Source organism: Phoca vitulina, unplaced genomic scaffold (genome assembly GCF_004348235.1).
Source record: "Phoca vitulina isolate PV1807 unplaced genomic scaffold, GSC_HSeal_1.0 scaffold45, whole genome shotgun sequence".
In the NCBI taxonomy this organism is placed as follows: Eukaryota; Metazoa; Chordata; class Mammalia; order Carnivora; family Phocidae; genus Phoca; species Phoca vitulina.
The window spans coordinates 9,901,211-9,923,424 of NW_022589748.1; the positions used below are offsets into that span (position 1 = coordinate 9,901,211).

Consider the following 22,214-nt stretch of genomic DNA (forward strand, 5'->3'; position numbering starts at 1 on the left):
TTCTTTCTTTCTTTCTTTCTTTCTTCTCTCCTTCCTTCCTTTTTCTTTCTTTGTTTTCTTTCTTTCCTTTCTTTTTTTTTCTTTCTTTCCTTTCTTTTTTTCCTTCTTTCTTTCTTTCCTTCCTTCCTTCTTTCTTTCTTTTTTTTTAAAAGATTTTATTTATTTATTTGACAGAGAGAGACACAGTGAGAGAGGGAACACAAGCAGGGGGAGTAAGAGAAGGAGAAGCGGGCTTCCCACTGAGCAGAGAGCCCGATTCGGGCCCCTGGGATCATGACCCGAGCTGAAGGCAGAAGTTTAACAACTGAGCCACCCAGGCGCCCCTTATTCCCACTTTCAAAAGTGCCCAAAGAGTCTGGGATAAGGATGTTCATGGCAGCATTCAGTCATTCAGCAAATATTTATTAAGCTCTGTGCTGGGTGCTGGGGAACCAGCAGCAAATGAATCAGGGGAGGTTTCCTCTTTCCTGGAGACAAGATTCTAGGGGCAGAGACAGTAACAAACAAGCAGACAAATAAATAAATAATGAAATAGCAAGTCTCTGAAGACTATAAATCAGGGAGAGGGGGACACCTGGGTGGCTCAGTCAGTTAAGCGTCTGCCTTCGCCTCAGGTCGTGATCTCAGGATCCTGGGATCAAGCCCCGTGCCTGCTCAGCAGGGAGCCTGCTTCTCCCTCTCCCTCGGCCTGCCGCTCCCCCTGCTTGTGCTCTCACACTCTCTCTCTCTGGCAAATAAATAAAATCTTAAAAAAAAAAAAAAGAAATAAGAAATAAATCAGGGATGGGGAGGGGGCTTTTGATATCTGGTCAGGACAGCTTATCTGAGTTGAGACCTGAAGAACAAGAAGGAGCCAGGGTTGGGAGGTTTGGGGGTGGCCAGGGCGGGGCCCAGGAAGGCCTGAGGGGGAATGGGATGGGAGGCCAGTACAGAGGGGCCAGGCCTTGTAGGCCGCAGGAGGGCTTTGGTTTACACACTTCCACTGTGTGAGGTGCGAGCAGAGGGAGGGTTCAGGCACAGGAGGGATCTAGTTGAACTGGGGGGTTGTTGGGGGGAGGGCAGCAAAGGTTGAAGCAGAGACGGGGGTGGGGGAGGCTGCTGGCTCTAAGAGTCCAGGGAGAAGGTCTGGTGGCTGGGACGCAGGGGGCTGGCAACGGAAGGAGGGGGAAAGTGGATAGATTCTGGATGCATCTTTTCAACTTTTAAAACTTTTTATTGAAAAGAACAAACAGAAAAGTACACGAGTCATGAAGCGTACAGCTCAATGAATTTTCACAAAGTGATCATATCCTTGTCATGAGCACTCAGATCAAGAAACACAGAGCTGGGCTGACTACATTTTAAAGACAGAGCCGATAGGATTTACTGTGGGGGTGGATGTGGAGAGCAAGAGAAAATGAGGCACCAAAGAGGACCCCAGGTTTTGACTTGAGCAAAGGGAAGAATGGAAGCCCCCTTGCCTGAGGTGGGGAAGGCTGGGGGAGGAGGGTGGAAGGGGACCCCAGAGTTGAGTATTGGATACTTCGAGTGGAGATGCTTACTAATACCCAATAATGTCAAGCAGGAAGTTGAATACATCGGGTCTGGGGTTCAGGGGAACGTTCTGGGCTGGAAATAATCTTACAGGGTGCTGCTGCCCCGACTTGGATCCACAAAATTGTTGCAGGCCACAAGGGCTGTGCCGCTTTGAGGAGCTGTGACACAGAATGAATGAACCAGCAGGCGGGCTCAGGGTCAGATTGGATGCCGACCTTTGATTTCCTCCACCAGCCCAGCTCTGCCTGCTGCCCCTGCTGCTGTCACCCCTCAGTCCGGGGGCCCCCATCTCCCCAGCTGAGCCCATCAGTCAAGCCTACAGCCTGGCCCTCTACATGCAGAAGAATACATCAACGCTGCTGCAGACTTATGTGAGTGACACTGGGCACAAGCAGGGGACGAGGGCAGCGGGACACTGCCCTCCTGGCCCAGCCCTGGGTGCGGAAGCAGAGCAAGGCCAGGAGAAGGTTCCCTCCGTGAGTCTGAGGGTTCCGGGGCTCTGTCAACTAGAGACTCGCTCGGACAGTGTCACTGATAGCTGGTGACCCAGGGCTAGTCGTTCCTTCTCTCTCTCTCCGTCTCAGCTCCCTCATCTGCAAAATGGAACTGTGATCCTGCTTTTGCTCACCTTGCAGGACTGTTAAAAGATTCAAAGGCGGGCGCCTGGGTGGCTCCATTCGTTAAGCGACTGCCTTCGGCTCAGGTCATGATCCTGGAGTCCCTGGATCGAGTCCCGCATCGGGCTCCCTGCTCGTCGGGGAGTCTGCTTCTCCCTCTGACCCTAACCCCTCTCATGTGCTCTCTCTCATTCTCTCTCTCTCTCAAATAAATAAATAATTAAAAAAAAAAAAAAAGATTCAAAGGCAGCACGAACAAAGAAAGACTTTACAGGGTCGTGATTATTTCCACAACCACCTCGTGCTGGGTGCTCACGTGAGCCCTATGCTGTGCTGGGCACTCATCCCCATTATCTCGCTGACTCCTCAAACAGTTCTGAGGGACGGAATTATAATCAGATAAGGAAACTGAGTGTCAGAGAGGGTGAATAATTTGCTCAAGGTCACACAGCTAAATCACTGGCAATGCCAGGATCTTAAGCCAGGTCTGTGGCATCGGACGCCTCCCCCACCCCCCACACTGTCTAGAAGCTCAAACTAGCAGTCTCCTGGCTGAATCTGACCCACAGATGTTTTCTGTTCGGGCCATGAAATACTTGTTCAAATTCTGAACGTGGCTGCCTGTCTCAAACAGGCACAGGGGCCCTCCTAGCCCCTCACCCCATCTTAGTTCTGCCTTCTTCCCCAAGTTACACGATCCGCCTGGCCCCTAGCCAGGGTTTGTGACTCCTCTTACTGTACTATATTCCAGGCCCGTGTGAAGTTACTAAATTTAGTTTCTAGTCCCATAGCTGCCACCATTCCCTGGGTAGCTTTGGGCACCCTAAGCCTGTTTCTTCACCTGTGAAATAGGGATGTAGGACTAGGAGGTCTATCAATTTGGGGATTTATCAGTGTGCACCAAGATTCTGTGGGTCTAGGTTTGTGGAGGCGAGAACTTTAATGGAGAAGGCACTCAACTAAATTTAATAATGTTAACAATTATTTATTAATGATTCTAATAAGATAAGCACAAACAACTAAATGCTATGAATAAAAAAGAACCATATAGACTCTAACTACATTGTCAATTATTTAGACTGAAAAGAGTATAATAAATAATATAATCACAGTGTCATGATATTAAGATATTATAAACAGTGGCTTATTATGCCCTTATTGTACGCCAGGAGCTGTGCTAAGTGCTTTCTATCTATTACTTCTTATCATTTGCACGAGAATACTGACGCCTGGCAATTACTGAAGCTGCGATTCAAAGTTGTACAACTTGTACATGAAACTGCAAGGCTCTGTGCTAGGAGATGCCCACCAACTCCCCCTGGGAAGATGTCAGATGTGAAGTCGGGGGAGCCCCAGGGGACCACTTTAGTCCCTGCACTCCCGTCTGTCTCTGTCTCTCATGCAGCTCCAGTACCAGGGCAGCCCCTTCAGTGACCCCGGCTTCTCAGCCCCTGAGCTTCAGCTCAGCAGCCTGCCTCCTGCCGTCGTCTCCTTCAAGACCTGGCATGCCCTGGATGACAGGGAGCGGCTGAACCATGCCCAGGGGGCCTTCCTGGCCTTGACCCAGCACCTCCAGCTCGTGGGGGACGACCAGAGAGACCTGAACCCTGGCAGTCCTGTGCTGCTGGCCCAGCTCGGGGCTGCAAGACTCAGGGCCCAAGGCCTGCTGGGCAACATGGCTGCAATCATGACTGCTCTGGGCCTGCCCATCCCCCCAGAGGAGGACACTCTCGGCGTTGTCCCCTTCGGAGCCTCAGCCTTTGAGAGGAAATGTCGAGGCTATGTAGTGACCCGGGAATATGGCCACTGGACAGACCGAGCTGTGAGGGACTTGGCTCTGCTCAAGGCCAAATACCCCGGATAGAGGAGGCAGGACATCCTGTCAGAGGCTGCAACACTTCTTTCCCAATGGACTCTTTTCTGCCTTGCTTCTTGGCTAGAAAGGAGACACGTCTTGTCTAGCAGACAGGGTGTGTATATTTGGGAATATTTCCTAGGAACCAGGCCCCAAGTCCCTGTTGCCTGGGCCTTTCCCGCCTAGGTCCAATGGCCTCCCTTCCAGATCTGGGTGGGACTCTACAGGTATCATTTCGTGGAGTCTCAAGCCAGTGGTCCTGGCTGCCCACATCCTGGGTGGAAAGAAGTGCCTTTTTGAAGAGGCTTTACTTCCCACTCTGCAGGGAGAGGACAGCTGGTCTCTTTCCTGGGCTCTCCCTGAGACCTTCCTCTTCCTGTAATTTTGGGGAGGTCGAGGGGGCTGCCTTCTTGTCTCTACCTCACTTCCTGTGGGAAGCTATGGGCTTTCTGAGCAGAGAGGCCTCCCTTCTTGCTGGAGTTCATTGCCTCCCCTAGTCTACCTCCCTGACTAGGGCCACTGTTCCAACTTTCCATCTTGAGGGACTTCACTTCCCGATCCATGGAAGTCCAGTTGAAAAAAGTAAGGAAGACTCCTGTAGATGTTTCCAGCTCGGGGCACATCCACTTCCTGTTCTAGAGTGACTGATGTTATCCCTGGCCTGGGGGCATTTGTGACTCTCCTATTTATACTGTGGCCTTTGGGTCTGTCTGGGGGACCAGGCTGTGCCCCAAGGATTCTGTTCTCCTCAAAGGTGTCTCCCCATTTTCAACAACTATATATACCGGTAACTCTAGTGTTCTTTTTATTTTTAAACATTTTATTTACAAAAAATTAATTTATTCTCAGAAATAAACTCTTTTAAGGTGTTGTTGATCTTTTCTCTCCAGAGACCTGGCTTGGGGGGAGGGGAGGTGCAGGGACAGAGCAGAGGAGGTGAAGGAGGGGAAGGACATCCAGGGGAGAAGCAAGCACGGCCCACCCAAAGGGCCGGGATGGGGGAGGGAGAGCGCAGCAGGGGGAGTGACACTGTGGGAAGGTGGCCGAAATCTGTCTGGAGGAGCCCTCCCACCCGGGCTAGCAGGCACCTCCCTGGCCAGGGAAGGCCAGAGTTGATGAGGTGTCCCCTCCTTGAGATGAGGCTGAGAGGTACACATGCTCACATGGGGCCAAGGAGAGCCAAGAGATGGAGAAAGGGGGAGACAAAGAGGCCCCCCAGAGATGGGTGAAGGGGGAGACCGAAGAGAGACGGAGGCAGGCCCAAGCGGTGGAGAAGAAGCGGGGCAAAGCAAGAAAGGATGGACACGGGAAGTCACGAACACACGGAGGTCCGACAGGGAGGCACGGAGAGCATACAAAGCAAAGAGAGACGACAGAGGCAGGGAGAGAGACGGAGACGGTCGGAGCTCCCGAGGCACCGACGGAGAGACGGAGACGGACGCCGAGCGGACGACAGCGAGCTGCAGCCCCGCGCCCCGCGCTCAGGCCGGGCCCCCGGGCACCAGCTGGCCCAGGTCGCCCTCGGTTCGGCTCACCCACTCGCGGTAGAGGCCGCACACGCGGAGCCCCAGCACCTTGGCAGGGAAGACGCCCGCGGCGGGGCCGGCGGCAGAAGCGGCGGCGGCGGCGGGCTCGGCCGGGGGCCCGCGGGTCTCGGCGCCCAGCGCGGCCAGCACGGCCTCCACCGCGGCGCCCAGGGCCCGGGCCTGGCGCGCCGCGTCCTCCAGGCGCCGCAGCAGGCGCGGCGCGCGCGGGTTCAGCTCGGCCTGGTGGCGCCGCACCACGTCGAGCAGCGGCGGCAGCGCGGTGAGCGCCGCCGCGTCCAGCCGCAGCCGCTCGGGGGCGGGCAGGCCCGCGTGGCCCGCTGCCGGGGCGCTCAGGCCGGCCACCGGCAGCCGCGGGGGCGAGAAGCCCGGCAGCCCGAAGGGGTCTCCCTGGTGCTGCACCTGCGGAGACACGGCAGTCAGGGGCGGGGGGGGGGGGGAGGCGCGAAAGGGGGGCCCGCGAGGCGCGACGGAACTCCCCCACTCCCCGCTCCTCCTCCGCTCTCTAGGGCCTCAGTTTACCCCCTCGCAAATGACGCATTCGTCCCAACACAGCTGTTGCGTTTGAGATACTACAACACACACACACACACATATACACACACAAAGTGGGCTTTACACCAGCGCCTGTTTCCTCGTCTCTCAAACGCAGACAACAGTATCAACTTCATAAGAGTAGTTATGAGCATGTTAAAATGGTTCAGGCAAATCCTGGCCCACCGGAGGGGGCACAATAAATGTCAGCGATTTTATTAATGCTATCCTACAGAGCGGGGTGCCGATCCAGTCTCCACCACCTGCTAGCTGTGCAGTTTCATGCGAAACCATTTCCCTTCTCTAAGTCTCAGTCTTCTCATCTGTAAAATGGGGGATCGGCTCCCCAGCCTGAGAATCCACACAGATACTGCAGAAACCTGGTCTGTTTCACTCTCTCCCCCCATCCTCCACCACCTCTGCACCCGTCTGGCACAGAGCAGGGGCTCAATGAATAACTGTTATATGAACGGAGAAATTAAAGGAGATTTGTAATTTGTAAAAATGCTACAATACCATTTATCCTTTGCTAACATCTTGTCTCTGATTCAGGCACTGTTTGCTGCTTTAAACACATTATTCCTAATCTTTCCAAATGGGTATGATGATTATAATGATGATTTTTACAAATGAGGATATGGAGGCTGACGAGGTAAACTGACTTGCCCTAGGTCATCCACCCAGGAAAGGACAGAGCTGGATTTTGAAACCAAAGTTCATAGCACTACAAAGCTAGTTCTTTCTATTACCCCACTTGCATAATTGTTACATCATTATTTTTTCATATTACCATTAGTGCCCAAGGTCACAGCAAGTTAGCAGGCCTATACCCTCCTTCCATTACACTAGAGTAACTGATGGAAATATCCTCCTTCCTTGGGCAGGGCCCTATGCCCAACCAAAGATATTAGCAGATTCCCCTCCTCTGTTAAAGTCCCCTCTTGGGCTGGAATTTTTGCCCCAGATTGAAACCCTTTTCGGTCTCTCTGCATAGCATAGGTAGAAGAGTTCACAACTCATCTTGTCAAACTGTCTCCTTTTATAGCTGGGGAGACCAAGGCCCATGGAGGTGAGGTGACAAGACCACAGAGAGCCTGGAACCTAGGTTTCCTGACTCCCAGATCAGAATTCTTTTCACTCTTTCAGCCTCTGTCTTTTTTTTTTTTTTTAAGATTTTATTTATTTATTTGACAGAGAGAGAGAGACAGAGAGGGAACACAAACAGGGGGAGCGGGAGAGGGAGAAGCAGGCTCCCCGCTGAGCAGGGAGCCGGATGCGGGGCTCGACCAGGACCCTGGGATCAAGACCCGAGCCGAAGGCAGACGCTTAACGACTGAGCCACCCAGGCGCCCCTCAGCCTCTGTCTTAATGCACTGTGGGGGGAACCTCCAAGCTGAGGCAGACAGAGGGGCATTTGGAGCACAGGGAGAGCCCTCCGGTTTGCTCCAATTTCTGTATCTGGGAAATGAGGTCGGAAAAATGGGTGGTCAGGAACCTCTGCGATCTGTACTTCCCCGTTCCTCAGGCCTCTGGCACCCCCACCCCCATTCCCACTCACATATTCCTGGAGCAGCTGCTCAGCATATTTGGTGAGGAGGCGGGCAAGGCTGTGTGTCTGACGGATCTTGGCCTCCAAGTGGGGAAGGGGTGAGACTGAGGAGTCAGCCTGTGGATCTTCTGGTGGGAAAAAGGGGGAGGAATGAGGGCAGCCCAGACCGCTGCTCCTTGACTACTTCTTCCAGGCTGGCTCTTCCTTCCTGAATCCACAAGTTCTGCTCTGAATTCTCTAACTTTTAAGCCAGGCAGCCTCTGTCCCATTCCAACTGATGGTAAACGAGGCACCGGACATTTGCCAAACAGTTGTCCCACCTGAAATGTATTCCCTGACCCCAAATCACTGTTAAATCCTATTAAAGCCAAATTCAAATATTGCCTCCTCAGTGTGGCCTCCGGATTCTCCTCTTCCTTAAATTAACCTTTTCCTTTACTTAAGGCCATTTGTTCATACTCCCAAGGTTGTTTTTTCGACAGCTCTTTTATCTGTGTGAACTGGCCTTAGCCTGGGAACCCTTTGAGGGAAGATTTCATATATCCCCGTACATCACTGATTGTTGGTGAAATTTAACATCACTGAAGCACAGAACTTCAAAACGAAATGCTCCTTTAAACCCATTCTACAGATTGGGAAACTGATGGACAGTCTGTGCAAGACGCTGGACTGGACACCTGCAGCATCAATGACTAACCTTTCCTAGCGCAAGCTAGGGGGTGGAGCCCCGGAAGGACGACTACATTTCCCGAGATGCCGGCGCACGCGCCAAGGCATGCTGGGGAATGTAGTCCCGGCGCGGCAACTCCCGCCCCGCCCCCCCCTCCCCCCGCCAGAGTTTCCCACCGCTTGTCTCTATCCTTAACAGCCTCGACTTTCGTCTCCTGTTGTCACTCATTAGCTCCTGAGGCCCAAAGACTTCCTTCCCTAACTCTATCCCTCCCTCTGGTCCCCAGTTCTGATTCTTTCTCAATACTCAGAGGATTCAGGCGTCCAGCCCCAGCTGCGACCCCAGTCCTCTCTCCCAGGGTGTACTCGAACCTGTGATCTAAACCCTGAGCCCAGGTCCCTGAAGTCACATACCAGGCCTCCGCTAAACTCTGGCGCTTGTCCCTTCCCACAGCTCACCCACAGCTCACCCGCTCGTTACCTGACACCCGGGCCCTGCTCTCCCCAGCTCAGGCCGCTCCCTTCCCGGACCCGGGGGTGGTGGGGACCCAGACCCCAGCTTCCAGCCCTTCTGACCCCTGCTCCCCTCAGGCATTCAACATCCAGCCCTTCAGCCCCTTACCCAGACTTCCCTCCCTCCGGCTCATGCTGGCCCCTGGCTGATCCCGGTTGCCTACACGCCCCCCTTCGGAGGGGGGGGAAGAGGGGGAAAGGGCTAGGGGCGTGGCCCGGGCGCAGCCAATCAGGGCTCAGACCCCAAACAATCCCCCCCCACCCGCCGCCCGCCCCAGGCTGGATTCCTTGGCTCTGAGCTCAGCTCCTTACTTGCACGGCCCAGTCAGGAAGGGGGCCTGAGGGGGGTTGGCAGGTTGTCTGCGTGGTGGGCTCAAAACCTTGAGGTTGGGTGTGCCGGGGCCTGGGAAGCAGCCCTGGTACCGCCGGGAGGAGGAGGCTCAGGCGAGGGCTTAGTGAGCGAGCTTCTTTTCGGAGAAAGCTGGGAGGGGGGCGCGGTGGATTAGAGAGGGTGGAGCGGGCAAGACAGGAATGTGCTGGTTCTCCCTCCTGTCTGGGGGGGAAGGCGGAAGCTGGGTGCGAGAGAGGCCTCGCTGAGGGCCCTCAGGCTTGGGCCACACCTGCCCAGACAAATACCTCCTGGCCTATCTTAGATACTTTCTGCTTGCCCTCTCTCGGCACACCTACTAGACGGGGAGTAGATAACAGCCGCTCACTTCACCTTACCAGGCCCAGCACGAGAACCCCTCTGATCTACTGCATGTAGACCTTCATTCTCACCCGGGAACAAGCTTCAGAGTCAGGTACAGGGGGTCATACCGACATGTCAACCCCACTGACCTGGTGCAGATAAACGATGAAAGGTCTGCACGCACTTAATACGCATAAGTGATTCCCAAGCACCTACTTGTCCTGGGCTCTGGGACCCAGAGACGATCCATACTTGGGTCTCTGGCCCCCTGAGGAGCTCACAGTCTGATGGAGGCGACCATAACCAAGAGCAGGTAATGGGGTTTGTGAGTGAAGGGACTGGGAGGGAGGCCTGTGTTCCTTCCGTGAGGATATTACCATGAGCAGACAACTGCCAGAATAAAGGAAGGTATTAACTGGCAGAGAGCATAGGAGATGCCATTGAAGTCAGACTGTTGGTAGGGGCCACAATCACACACTTACTAACGGTGAATATGTATTGGGCATTTACTATGTGCAAGGCATTGTTCCAGGAGTTACATGTTAACTTACTTTCATGTTATAGTTGAGGGAATAGAGATAAGTGAGTTGTCCAAGGTCACTGGACAAGAAGAGCTGGGATTTTCCCAGGGGCCGTTTGGCTCCAGAAATTCGGTCATAATCCCCCTCCTATACCTTAACCCCTCCAGACATAATCACACCAAAACACACAGGGACAAGAGCCAAACCCTTGAAACACACACACATAGTAACACATGTCATATCTGCCAGCAAACACAGATTCAAATAAACTCAACCAAAACACACTCATTTTACGTAAACTTTTAACTGAAGTATAATATACATAGGGAAAAGTGTGCAATTTGATGACTATTCAAAGTAAATATACTGGGGGGCGGGGGACCAGCACCAGATTACCAGATTAAGAAACTGAACACGAGCAGTCCAGGGGCTCCCTTTTAGCCTCTCCCAAGGGTGACCACTATTCTGACTTCTCACACCACAAATTAGTTTTGTCTCTTTTGAACTTCATATAACAGGAATTACACAGTGTGTGTATCTGATTTCTTTCACGAGACATGTCCCTGTTGTGGGCTGTAGCAGGACATCACTCTGCTCTGTGCACTGTATGAACAGGCTACAGTTCAGTTCCACTCTGCTCTTGATGGGCTGTTTCCAATTTGAGGCCGCTATGGACAGTGCTATGAACATTCCAGTACACATCTCTTGGTGCTCATACCCACGCATTTCTGTTGGCTGTTAATGACCTAGGAGTAGCATTGCTGGATCGTGTGAGTTCAGCTTCTCTAGAAAACTGCCAGTTTTCCAAAGCGTCGCTACCCATTTACACTCCCCCAGAGACATGAGAGGTCTAGTTGCTCTACTTCTTTGTCTACACTTGATATGGTCTGTCGTTCTCATTTTAGCCATTCTGGTGGGTGGAGACTTACTCATATTTGCGGCGTCTGGCCCGTCATGGGCACTCAGTGAATAGACCGCTGAATGAATGGCTGGAGAAAGACCTGGACAGTGCGGGAGTGACAGCCAGGGGAGGCTGGACACACACCCTGCACACAGCATTCGGGGCCGCCCCCCGCCCCCGCGCAGAGGACGCGGGCCGGGACAGTGACCCTCTCGCGCCCCCCTCCCCCCTCCCCGTGCCCACGTGGTCTGAACGCACCTCCTCAGCCCAGCCGCGCGAGTCCTGGCGCCAAGCTGTCCCCAACCCTCCCTCTTGGCGGCGGGTAGGGGGCGCTGCGCGTCGGGGCGCCCCGAGGGGGCGGGCCCGGTCGGGGCGGGGCTGGCCGGCTTCCAGGCAAGGGCTCTGGCCGCCCGCGCCGCCGGGCCGCTCCGGGGACGGGCCGGGGCGGGGCGCGGCAGCAGGAAACGGGGCGGGGACTCGCGGAGGCGTTGGGGAGCGAGGGAGGGCGCGGCCAACTCCCGGAGGGACGGCAGGCCGAGACAGCGGCGCCCGGCTCTGGCGCCGAGCCTGAGCCCGCCGGACGGGAGGCGGCCCAGCCGCGGGCTCGGCCTCGGCCCCAGTCCCGCCAGCATGGCCGGCCGGACCGTGCGGGCCGAGACCCGGAGCCGGGCCAAGGATGACATCAAGAAGGTGATGGCGACCATCGAGAAGGTCCGGAGATGGTGAGCGCTGCCCGGGGGGCCAGGGATGGGACCTGGCGGGACCACTCTCTCCCAAATGCGTCTACCCTCCCTTCGCCAGCCGTGGCCCCCAGGTGTTAGGTGTGCCCCCCAGCTGCGCCCTGGAGCTGCAGGGCTCTGTCCCCGTTCTGGTTACACCCTAGGGTCTACAAAGCGTGTTCCCAAGCCGTACGCTCATTTATGCCCCGCCCCCTAAAGCTTTGACACTCCTCCTTCAAGTATGCCCAGGATCTTCTTCGCTATGGTTCCCTGCCGGGCCCTCAGCCTTGCTCCCTTGTATACCCCAGAGGTCTGCAGAGCCATGGCCCCAAGCCGTACTCTCTCCCCAGAGGCACCCCTGTGTATGGCCTGGGCTCTGCAGGACTCTCTTTCTCCTTCTAACTATATGCCCCATTAGCAAAACCGCACCACCCCCACTTCGACAGGTCTCCCCAGATGTGTTCAGCTCCTGGGGGGGTTCTCTCCTCAGAACTCTGACCCAGTCCCCCCCCCACCCTCCCACAGGGAGAAGCGCTGGGTGACTGTGGGCGACACTTCCCTTCGTATCTTCAAGTGGGTGCCAGTGGTGGACCCCCAGGAGGAGGTGAGCAAACTCTCCCACACCAAGCCTTTCATCTGTGCGACCCCAGGCGAGCCCCTCCCAACGCTGGCCTCCACCTCCAGTCCCACTGTGAGACCTCAAATGCAGCAGCCGAGACAGATGTTAACAATTATTAGCAACTCCACCCCCTTCTCCCTTTTTCTTGCTTCAGACCCCAGAGTTCAAGACCTAACCCAACGGTGTGGTGCCAGCCTCTGTCACCTCATGCAGGGCCTTTTGCTTCTCTGTGCCTCAGTTTCCTTATTTGTACAGTGGGGGCTTTGCAAGCACTAACTGGAAAACTGTCACTGACCCTTACCCCTCTAACCCCCAGGAGCGACGGAGGGCAGGTGGCGGGGCAGAGAGATCCCGAGGTCGGGAGCGGCGGGGCAGGGGCGCCAGTCCCCGAGGGGGTGGCCCTCTCATCCTGCTGGATCTCAATGGTATGTAGGGATCCTGGGATTTCGGGGGGCGGTGTGGGCTGGGGGATTGAAGGAGGGGATTGAGACCTTCAGGCCCAAACTTCTTGGCTTTTGCTCCCACAGATGAGAACAGTAACCAGAGTTTCCATTCGGAAGGCTCTCTGCAAAAGGGCACCGAGCCCAGCCCTGGGGGCACCCCCCAGCCCAGCCGCCCTGTGTCACCTGCTGGACCACCAGAAGGGGTCCCAGAGGATGCTCAGCCCCCACGGCTGGGCCAAGAGAGAGGTAGGACTAGGTGACTCCCTGCAGCCCTCTCCTCTGAGTCTTCTGCAAAGTTGAAGCCACCAGCTTACCCCTACCTACACGTACTCTCCTCCCGTGTTCTCCCCTCCCAGAGGTCTTCCCTGACTCCTGCAGAAAGTCACCGTCCTACCTCCAGTGACTGTCTGTCTCATTCATCCGGCTTCTTTGGGTCTTTAGATAACTCATCACCGTCTGAGATTTTCATGTAAATTTTATTTTTTACTACTCAGATTTCTTCCCCTGCTCCCACCTCATGTCAGCTTCCTGAACCTTGGGCCCACGTTACTCTTGTTCATTACTGAATGCTCAGAACAACATGGGACACATAGAATGTGCTCAATAAGTATTTGTTGAGGAGTAAATAATAGTGATATTCCTGAGGGTGATTAATAAGTGAAAATAACAGCTAAGACTTATTGAGCTCTGTGTGCCAGATCTCCTTCTAAGCACTGAACATGTTTTAGCTCATTTAATCCTCACTATAACCCTACGAGGGTTATGATCCTCATATGTGGATGAGAAGCTGAAACCCAGAGAATTAAGTCTCCCAAGCTCACATAGCCAGTGCACCAGCATCTTGGGCATAATTCCTCCTCGGCTCCTCTTTGTTCCATGTAGTCAATCCCCTGCCTGGTCAGAACTACCTCCCAAATGTGTCTACCTTCCTGTAAGAGTCATCTCTTACTCCCTCCCCGGGCTCCAGCCTCCTTATGGGTCTCCTCTCCCCCGGTCACCTCGACCAGCTGCCAGAGCAATTTTGTCTAAAGCACATTTTGGCAGGCTCATGTTTGTGCTTCACAGCCTTCAATGGCTCCCTATGGCCTTTGACTCCTCCACTTGGTACTTTGGGCCCTTTGTGAACTACCCCTGCCGGTCTCGTTGTTCCTTTCCAAGAATACCATGACCTGGGCCTATGGGCTGTGTCCAGATGGTGCCACGCACTGGTGTACCTTTCCTAATATAAAAACAACGGGCCTTTATTGAGCACTTACTATGTGCCAAACACTGTACTAAGGGCTTTACCTGTATCATCTCATTTCATCCTCACCACAGTCTCGCGTGGTGATTATTTATCATTATCCCCACTTTACAGATGGGTTAACTGAGGCCCAGGGGAATTAAGTCACATGCCCAAGGTCAGGATTTGAACCCAGGGAGTCCAGTCTCAGAATCTGTACTCACTAAACGTATGTTCTGTCTGCCTAAAATGTGCCCCATTTGTCTCCCTGATCAAATCCTACTCACCTGTCAAGATCCCACTTCCACGTCCTTCCTGTGGCTTCTTCCTGGCTTGCAGCCAGGTTCCCAGTTCCCTCCTCAGTGTCCCCCAGCCTGGGCCTGTGCTGTGGCACAGAGCAGCCGCTCAGGGGATGTCTGTTAACTTGATGTTCCAGATCCTGGGGGCATAACCGCGGGCAGCACTGATGAACCCCCAATGCTGACCAAGGAGGAGCCTGTTCCAGAATTGCTGGAGGCTGAGGTGAGAGAGGCCAGAAGGCTGGACTCCCGGGTCTCTGAGGCAGTGGGGGCTCTGGGGCAGCTAACGGCTAGGGGGCTGCACTCCTGAGGTCCAGGCAGGACATGTAGACCTCTGGCACAGATCAAGTCTCAGAGGCTGGGTTCTGGGGACGGAAAAGGAAAGGGTGTTTTAAGACAAAGTCCTGTGGGCTGGATTGGGGCGGATTTAAGATCATTAAAAGCCTGAAAAGATCGTGGTGCTCCTCCAAGTATTTTGTTTTATTTTAGTCCTAAACTATCAAATGAGCTTAAGAGAGTCAGTCCCCTACAACTTCTGACTTTTCCCACAAGGACTACCTTGATGCATTTTCCAGAAATATCAAGTATCACCTTCTTTTCCCAAAACGATGTTGTTGTTGTTTCTGGTACCCTACTTAATCTGCTTCCTGGGTCCCCCGACCAGACTCCTAGGTCCAGGAGGGGAGTGGAGTGGAGGCGTTGGAGAAGGCAGAGGCTAGGAGGCTGCACTCCTGGGTTTGGGTGGAGCTCATGCCTGTCCGCCCTTCCTCTCCAGGCCCCTGAAGCTTACCCCGTCTTTGAGCCAGTGCCACCTGTCCCCGAGGCAGCCCAGGGTGACACAGAGGACTCGGAGGGCGCCCCCCCACTCAAGCGCATCTGCCCAAATGCCCCTGACCCCTGAGAAGCTGGCCTGCCTGTCCTGTCACCCCGAGGGCCCCTTTGGCTTTTTACAAATAAAGACCCTTTTGTAATTTTGTGTCATGTCATTTCCCCGTCAGGGCTGGGGAGGGTCTTTGGAGACAGTTTTGTCTCATGCTCCATTTCTCAGATGGAGTCACTGAGGCTCTAAGGGGACCTTCCTATAGTCATACCATGAGTCAGACATAGAATGGGAGCTTGAGCCAGGACCCTGCCTCCCCAAACTCCCTCCACCCTGCCCTGTCCCCTTACCTTTGACCCTTCCTGACCCTCAGCCCTCCTCTGGGAATCCCAGGATCCCTCTTCTTCCTGTTCAGCCCTCCCCTGGGCCCAGCAGTTACCCAAGCTCTGGGCAGTTGCCCATGATTCCTGTTCATACACAGGAACGCAGAGTCTCGGAGGGACTTTGGGGTCTGACCTAACCTGTTCCTCACCCTCAAGAAGCTACAACATTGTACCCCCTGCCTCTGCTTAGCCATTCCTCCACCGGAACCCCTGCCCACACTTCTGGCTGAGTCTTACTTGTCCTCCCCTCAATCACCACCTCCTCCAGGAAGTCTTCCTTGACCCCTGGCTCAATCAGTTTCCTTTCTTTCGGGCTTCCATCACCTGCTGTGTCTCCTCCTCTTTGTCTTGGCATTTATCAGGCTGTTTGGGATGGCTCATTTGTGTGTCTGTCTTGTCCACTAGCTTTTGAGCTCCTGCGGGCCGATCTTGGTCCCCAGCCTTATCTAGCATCACACTGGGCATAGAGCAGTCATAGCAACTGTTCGGTGAATGAATGAGTAAATGAATGTGCTGAGGCTATCCAGGAAGGCTTCTCTGAGGAGGCAGAATGTGAGATAGGAACCTCAGTGTGGTAGATCTGAAGTCAGAAGTCCTGGTTCAAATCCTGGCTCTGTTACTCACTAGGTATGTGGCTCTATGCATGCCATTTCCCCTCTCTGAGCCTTAGTTTGTTCATCTGAGCAATGGGGACAATAACTAGGGCTCATCTGCCCTAGTGGTTTTGGGAACCTTCAAATAATACAAGGTACCTGCACTCTGTGCCTGGCAAAGTGGTAGAGTTAGGTGCATTAGCCCTGTTTTTATTTTTAACAAAGGTTAAAAGGTTCAGAGGGACCAAACTGGAACTTTAAAGAACATTTTAAAATGTAGGGCTGTTTCCTGATAGCAGCTAAAGCTGTAATAGTTGAGCCAGGGCCAGCCCGGGGAGCCAGATGTAGAGTGACGTGGTATATTCATTTCTTCTTGCTGCTACAACAAATTACCACACATGTACTTAGTCACTTAAAGAAACACAAATTCATTATCTTACCGTTCTGGAGACCAGAGGTCCAAAATGAGTCTCACTGGGCTAAAGTCAAGGTATCAGCAGGGCTGGTTCCTCCAAGAGGCTGTAGGGGAATATCTGTTTCCCAGCCTTTCCCAGCTTCTACACACCACCCACATTCCTTGACTTGGGCCCCTCTCCCTCCCTTCCCCACCACTCCCCTCCCCTCCCCGTCTTCAGCATGGCTTCTTCCAATCTCTGTCTTTTCTTCCATCATCACATCTCTGGCTCTGCCTCCCCTGCCTCCCTCTTCTAGAGACCCTGGGACTGCATTGGGCCCATGTGGATGATGCAGGAGACTCTTCTCAAGACCCTTAACATAATCACACCTGCAAAATCTCGTTTGCCATGTAAAATAACATTCACAGGTTCCGGGGATTAGGTCGTGGGCCTCTTCGGAGGGCCATTATTCAGCCTACTACATGTGGTAATAATCTCAGCATTTTCTGGGTGGGGAGGTCCTCTCACTAGTCCCTGCAGCCACCGCAGGAGGTGAGGTGAGTGCTCTGTAGAGTGCAGAGTGCCTTCTATGGGTTAGCAGTACAGTGTGAAAGCCCAGACAACAGGCTCTGGGTTTGAATACCGGCATCTCCATTTGTTCACTTGTGACCTTGAGCCAAGTGACTTAACCTCTCTGGGCCTCAGTTTTCTCATCTGTAAACTGGGGATAATATTAACATCAGCCTGGTGAGAGTGTTGTGAGGATTAGATGAGGAAGTACGTGGGGAGAGTCCTTGGCTTGACACATAGTGAGTGCTCAATAAATGGCAGCCGTTTTCCTATTATTCCGTTTTACAGATGAGGATACGAGGGTGTAGGGATAGAGGCCAGAGACTTGCCTGTTGGTGAGACTGGGGAGGAGAGTCCATTTCTGAGCACACTTGAAAGGCTGAAGTTTGTGTCACCCCCATTCCTGTCCCTCTCTTGGCCCCAGACCCCAACAGTCTGTCCCCACTCCCAGGCCTGCCCCCACCAGCTCTGTGATCCACTCTGTGACCTGGTTTAAAATCCACTTCTTCCATGGCGACCCCCCCCCCCCCCCCCCCCTCCCCCCCCCCCCCCAGTCATCACCTTACCACGCCCTCCCTGCCAACCCCCTTCCCACCCCCTCCCAATGTCCACGCTCTCTTTTTGGAAATTCTTCCACCCCTGGCTCTCGAGGTCCTGGCCTCTGGTGCTCCCCCATTCTCTTCTGCTCTGTCACTCTCTCCTCCTCCTGATCCCTTAAATATCTCTTGTCCTGGCCTAGCTCTTCTCTTCGTGAACGCTCCCTGCCAGATCCACCTATTCTTGGAATGAATGGCTCCCAAGTCTCTGCATCCAAGTGGTGCACCCTCCCTCTAGACTCAAAGACCCCTGGGATGCCCAGACCCTTGGCCTCCTCCTCCCCCCCCAACCTGTTCCTCCCATCGCCTGTACCCAGAAATGGCCCCTCAATCCCCCAGAGTTGGCCCAGATTGGAGCATCCGGAAGTCAGAGTCCCGTGAGCAAGTCTCTATCCTGAGTAATTCCCCCATCTGCCCCTTTCTTTAGGGCCCTCCTCTTTGCTAGGTGCCTCCTGGTGGGTTTCCCACTTCACTCTTGCCCACCCCCAGTCCATTCTCCACCCAGCAGCTGGGCAGTCTCAGAAACCCACCAATACTGCCCTGGGCGAAAACCCTGCTGTTGTCCTCCTTCCTGGCAGGATGGAGCTGCCCGCTGCCCCTTCCACCCCACCCCTACACTGCTCCCCTGAGAACTGCTTATAATCGCACCTCGCTGTTTCTCACCTGTGGGGTCTTGCTCATGCTGTTTGCTCAGCCAGGAGTGCCCCTCTTATCCTCCCTTCATCTGGGGGAATGCATTCTTTTTTTTTTTCCAAGCTTGGCTTCCTGGTGACTTCTGTTGTCACGTCCCCTGCCTCCTCCTCTGCCATTTCACAGAACATCAGGTATTGCCTTGTGATGGTCTATGTTGGCTTCGGTCTTTGGCACCAGACTGCCGCTCAACAAGGGCAGGAGAATTCCTTTACTCGTAGCAACATGTATTTTTTTTTTTTAAAGATTTTATTTATTTATTTATGAGAGACAGAGAGGCAGAGGGAGAAGCAGGCTCCCAAGGAGCAGAGAGCCCGATGCGGGACTCGATCCCAGGACCCTGGGATCATGACCTGAGCCGAAGGCAGACGCTTAACCATCTGAGCCACCCAGGCGCCCCGTAGCAACATGTATTTATTGTGCACTTAACTGTTTGCTAGGGACTATTCTAGGCCCCGGGAATAAAGCATAAACAAAATGGAAAAAATCTTTGCTTTCGTGGAGTTTACCTTCAATAAATTATACCATCTGTAGGAAGTTATAAGTACCTTGTTAAAAAAAAAAAATAGAGTCAGGGAGATGGGAAAAGAGCAGATTGCAATTTTAAATAGGGAGATCCTCCTACTGAGGAAACATTTGAAGAAAAGCTTGAAGGAGTGAGGAAGAGAGCCATACAGATATCTCGAGGAAGAGCATTCCAGGCCAAGAGAATAGCCAGTGCAAAGGCCCTGAGGGGGAGTGTGCCTGGAAATGAGATCAGTGCAGCAGGCGGGCAGAGGGAGGCAGGGAGAGAGCAGTGGGAAGCGAGGTCAGGTCATGTAGGGCCTCATAGGCACGGCAGGCACATAATATGTCAATCAAACTTTGAGAATAAAAGAGGATGTATTAATAATTATGCCCAGGTAACAGGTGAAACCTGTGATAATCAAAATGTATGGCCATCCTGCTTGGAGGCCATTGTCAGGACTTTTATTCTGGGTGAGATGAAGAGCTATGGAAAGGATCTGAGCAGAGGAGTCACATGATCAGACTTAGGTTCCCCTCCCCCACGATATTTTATTATAAAAAGTTTCAGACATGCAGCAAAGTTGGAAGAATTATACCGATGATACCCATATACTGACCACCTAGATTCTATAACATCTTACCGTATCTGTTTATCACATCTTCTAATTCATCCATCCATCTATCAATCTAGCTTATTTTCTTGATACATTTCAAAATAAGTTGCAGACAATGGTGTACTTCCCTCTTAAGTACTTGAGCATGCCTGTCATTAACTAGAGTCCAGTATTTACTTACAGGTTTGTCTTTCTTTTCCCTCGAAACAAAATATCCACATAGTGAAATGCACAGGTATTAATTGTATGATTCGATGAGTTCCAACAAATGCACACATCTGCACAATGCAAGCTCTTACCAAATACATCATTATCCCTCCTGAAAAGTTTCCTGTTGCCCCTTCCCTCCCCTCCACCCCCAACTCCCCAGAGGCAATCACTGTTCTGGTTTTGTTTTGAGTAGGTTAACCTGTTCTAGAACTTCATATACATGGAATTATACAGTGTGTACTTCTTTGCGTTTGCTTTTTTTTCACTCAGCATAATATTTTTGAGAGTCATCTGTACTGTTGCTTGGATCAATAGTATGCTCCTTTCTATTGCCAGGTTATAGCCCATAGACTTGGCTTTGACTAGGAACGCTCTGCCGGATGGAGAACGGATAGGTCCAAGTCCTCTCTCCCTGTTTCTAGCTCCTTGCACAAGCCTGTCAAGCCTGGGGATCAGAGCCCTGGATGAGTGTACCCTAGGAAGACAGACAGCTTGTTCCCCAGGACCTTTCTAGAATGTAGTCAGTCCATGACTTCAGTCCCCCAGAAATCTAGGGAGACAGAACTATTTCAGGGGCAGGATGTAGGGTGATCAAGCATCCTGGTTTGCCCAGGACTTTCCCAGTTTTAGCATTTCAAGTCCTGTTCCTGGGAAACCCTGGGAAAACTGGGATGGGTGGTTGCCCTGGCAGGATCCCACCACTGCCCCTAGGGCCCAAGGCCCTTTCTCACCCCAGACTACACTTATACTCCCTTCCTCCTAAGGACTGATTTTCTGTAAACTCTAAACTGATCTGCTTCTTTCCTGCCCGAAAACTTCCCACAGCTCCCCATGGCTTTGCCTGGCAACCCAAAAGATGTACTGACCTATGGCAGTGGGTCTTGAACTTTGCTGCACAATGGAACCACCTGAGGAATTCTGAGGCCCGGCTTCTACCCCAGACATTTTAATTGGTTTAGGATGTGACTTGGGCATTAGGAGTTTTAAGAGCTCCACAGGTGAGGCTGATAGGCTGCAGAGTTTGGGAACCACTGGCCTATGGATATGATTTGCTTGCTTATGTTGCCAACATTTAAAATCAAAAGAGTTCATATAAAAATCTAGACTCCTAGCTACCTTTTTTTTTTTTTAAGATTTATGTATTTATTTTAGAGAGAGAGAGAGAGAGAGAGAGAGAGAGAGAGATGAGCACGTGTGCATGCACGAGACGGGGGAGGGACAGTGGGAGAGAGATCGAGAGAATCCCAGGCAGACTCCCCACTAAGCATGGATCCCAGCACGGCGTTCAGTCTCACAACCCATGAGACCATGACCTGAGCCGAAGCCACCAAATGCTCAACCGACTGAGCCACCCAGGTGCCCCAACTCACAGCTACCTTTGACAAAGCGGAAGGTCTGAGACAGTGAGTGCTTCCAAGGATGGAAATCCCAGGGGGTGTGGAGCACTGCCTGCTCTTGGAGACAACACATGTGTCCTCTGGTCACCGCAATCTCCACCACTCCCTAGTGCTTCCTCTGCTCCCATTTGTCCACGTGCATGGCCTACAGGCCAAGGCCCCAGCTCCGCAGCCTCTTCACACTGCTCCATACACGCCTCTCACTTCCTGCCCTCTGGCCACGTGGGCCTCAGGAGGCCCTTTCTACACTGGCTTTTGCCCAGGCAGTTTTTCCACCAAACTCCTCATCAAGGCAGACAAGGCCTTGCTCAGTTTGGCCACTGCCGCCTCTCTCTCCACTCTTTCCCAAGGTCATCGAACACACCGAGGCTGGCCAGCCTGGTCCCCATCCCCACGGTTGTTGCTCCCTCTGCCTGGGGAACTCTTCTCTCCCTCTCTTCTTTCTTCCTGGCCAATGCCAACTTCTCTTTCAGGCCTTGGCTTAGATTTCACCTCCTTCAGGAAGCTTCCCTGACCCTCAAAGAACTAGGTCAGGTCACTGGATAGTCACTGTACTTCCTCTTTTGCTTGACATCTCACTTCCCTTGCTAGAATAAGGCTATGATGTTCATCTCTGTCCTCCTAGGGTCTAGGTAAATAGTGTAGTGCCTGGTAAATAGTAGGTGTTCATCAATGTCAAATGAATATAAGAAGGAAAGGGGAAGCACATCTCCCTTCCTCCACTGGCAAAATTCTACTCTTGTGGTTGCATTTCTACTATAGTATTCAGCTCTGTGCTCGACCCCAAACCTCACTAAGCTCAGGTCTATCGCACAGTGAGTCCAGTGGGTCACCAAACCCATTCTGTGGTTGTTTCCCCAGTATCAGAATGCATAATTGGAGCCGCAATTACAGAATCCACACATCGGTTGACTGGGTCTCTGCGCATCTGTGAAGGCAGGGCTGTGTCTCGTGGGCCCCCTAGGGCCCCCCACACAGGACAAGCACAAGGGCAGAGTGTAGTAACTTACTTTCCATTCCCTTACATTTGTCTTATTGATTTTCAGTTGGCGATGGCTTTTCTGCCAATCCCCTCCTTTGTTCGTCCAATCAGCTCAGAGAGGCAGCTGTGGTGTAGTGAATGGTCAGGATAGGATAGGAATGGAGCTTTTCAGATTCAGCTGATTTGTATTAACTTGTGTAATCCTGGGCAAGTCACTTCCCGGCC

The 22,214-nt window shown here is 53.0% G+C and overlaps 3 protein-coding genes across 5 annotated transcripts in view; 2 read left to right on the forward strand and 1 right to left on the reverse strand.

Annotated features, from left to right (window-relative positions):
• Nucleotides 1-4,017, forward strand: part of LOC116648613 (cardiotrophin-2) — a 5,234-nt gene extending 1,217 nt beyond the window's left edge. Inside the window, exons 2-3 of the mRNA XM_032430686.1 lie at nucleotides 1,771-1,907; nucleotides 3,559-4,017. Of these exons, the coding sequence (XP_032286577.1) occupies nucleotides 1,771-1,907; nucleotides 3,559-4,017 (596 nt within the window). The remainder of the gene's footprint in view (nucleotides 1-1,770; nucleotides 1,908-3,558) is intronic.
• An 868-nt stretch (nucleotides 4,018-4,885) lies between these two features.
• LOC116648869 (cardiotrophin-1-like) lies at nucleotides 4,886-8,990 on the reverse strand. Of its 2 annotated transcripts, none has more exons than XM_032431200.1 (3): nucleotides 8,927-8,990; nucleotides 7,645-7,763; nucleotides 4,886-5,954 (listed from the first exon to the last, which is right to left on the reverse strand). In XM_032431200.1, the coding sequence occupies exons 1-3, from the start codon at nucleotides 8,949-8,951 to the stop codon at nucleotides 5,490-5,492; spliced, it is 609 nt and encodes a 202-aa protein (XP_032287091.1). In that variant the 5' UTR covers nucleotides 8,952-8,990; the 3' UTR covers nucleotides 4,886-5,489. The 2 variants fall into 2 exon arrangements, with proteins under 2 accessions (XP_032287091.1, XP_032287092.1); XM_032431201.1 differs by having other exon boundaries at nucleotides 7,645-7,760; nucleotides 8,927-8,951.
• A 2,452-nt stretch (nucleotides 8,991-11,442) lies between these two features.
• The window catches only part of BCL7C (BAF chromatin remodeling complex subunit BCL7C), a 40,416-nt gene continuing 29,644 nt past the window's right edge, over nucleotides 11,443-22,214 (forward strand). The window contains exons 1-6 of one of the 2 annotated variants that reach the window (XM_032431126.1): nucleotides 11,443-11,652; nucleotides 12,175-12,253; nucleotides 12,585-12,693; nucleotides 12,796-12,957; nucleotides 14,370-14,455; nucleotides 15,008-15,203. In XM_032431126.1, the coding sequence (XP_032287017.1) occupies nucleotides 11,561-11,652; nucleotides 12,175-12,253; nucleotides 12,585-12,693; nucleotides 12,796-12,957; nucleotides 14,370-14,455; nucleotides 15,008-15,133 (654 nt within the window). In that variant the 5' untranslated portion in view covers nucleotides 11,443-11,560 and the 3' untranslated portion in view covers nucleotides 15,134-15,203. Of the gene's footprint in view, nucleotides 11,653-12,174; nucleotides 12,254-12,584; nucleotides 12,694-12,795; nucleotides 12,958-14,369; nucleotides 14,456-15,007; nucleotides 15,204-22,214 lie in introns of those variants that run through there. The other variant, XM_032431125.1, reaches the window with a different exon arrangement.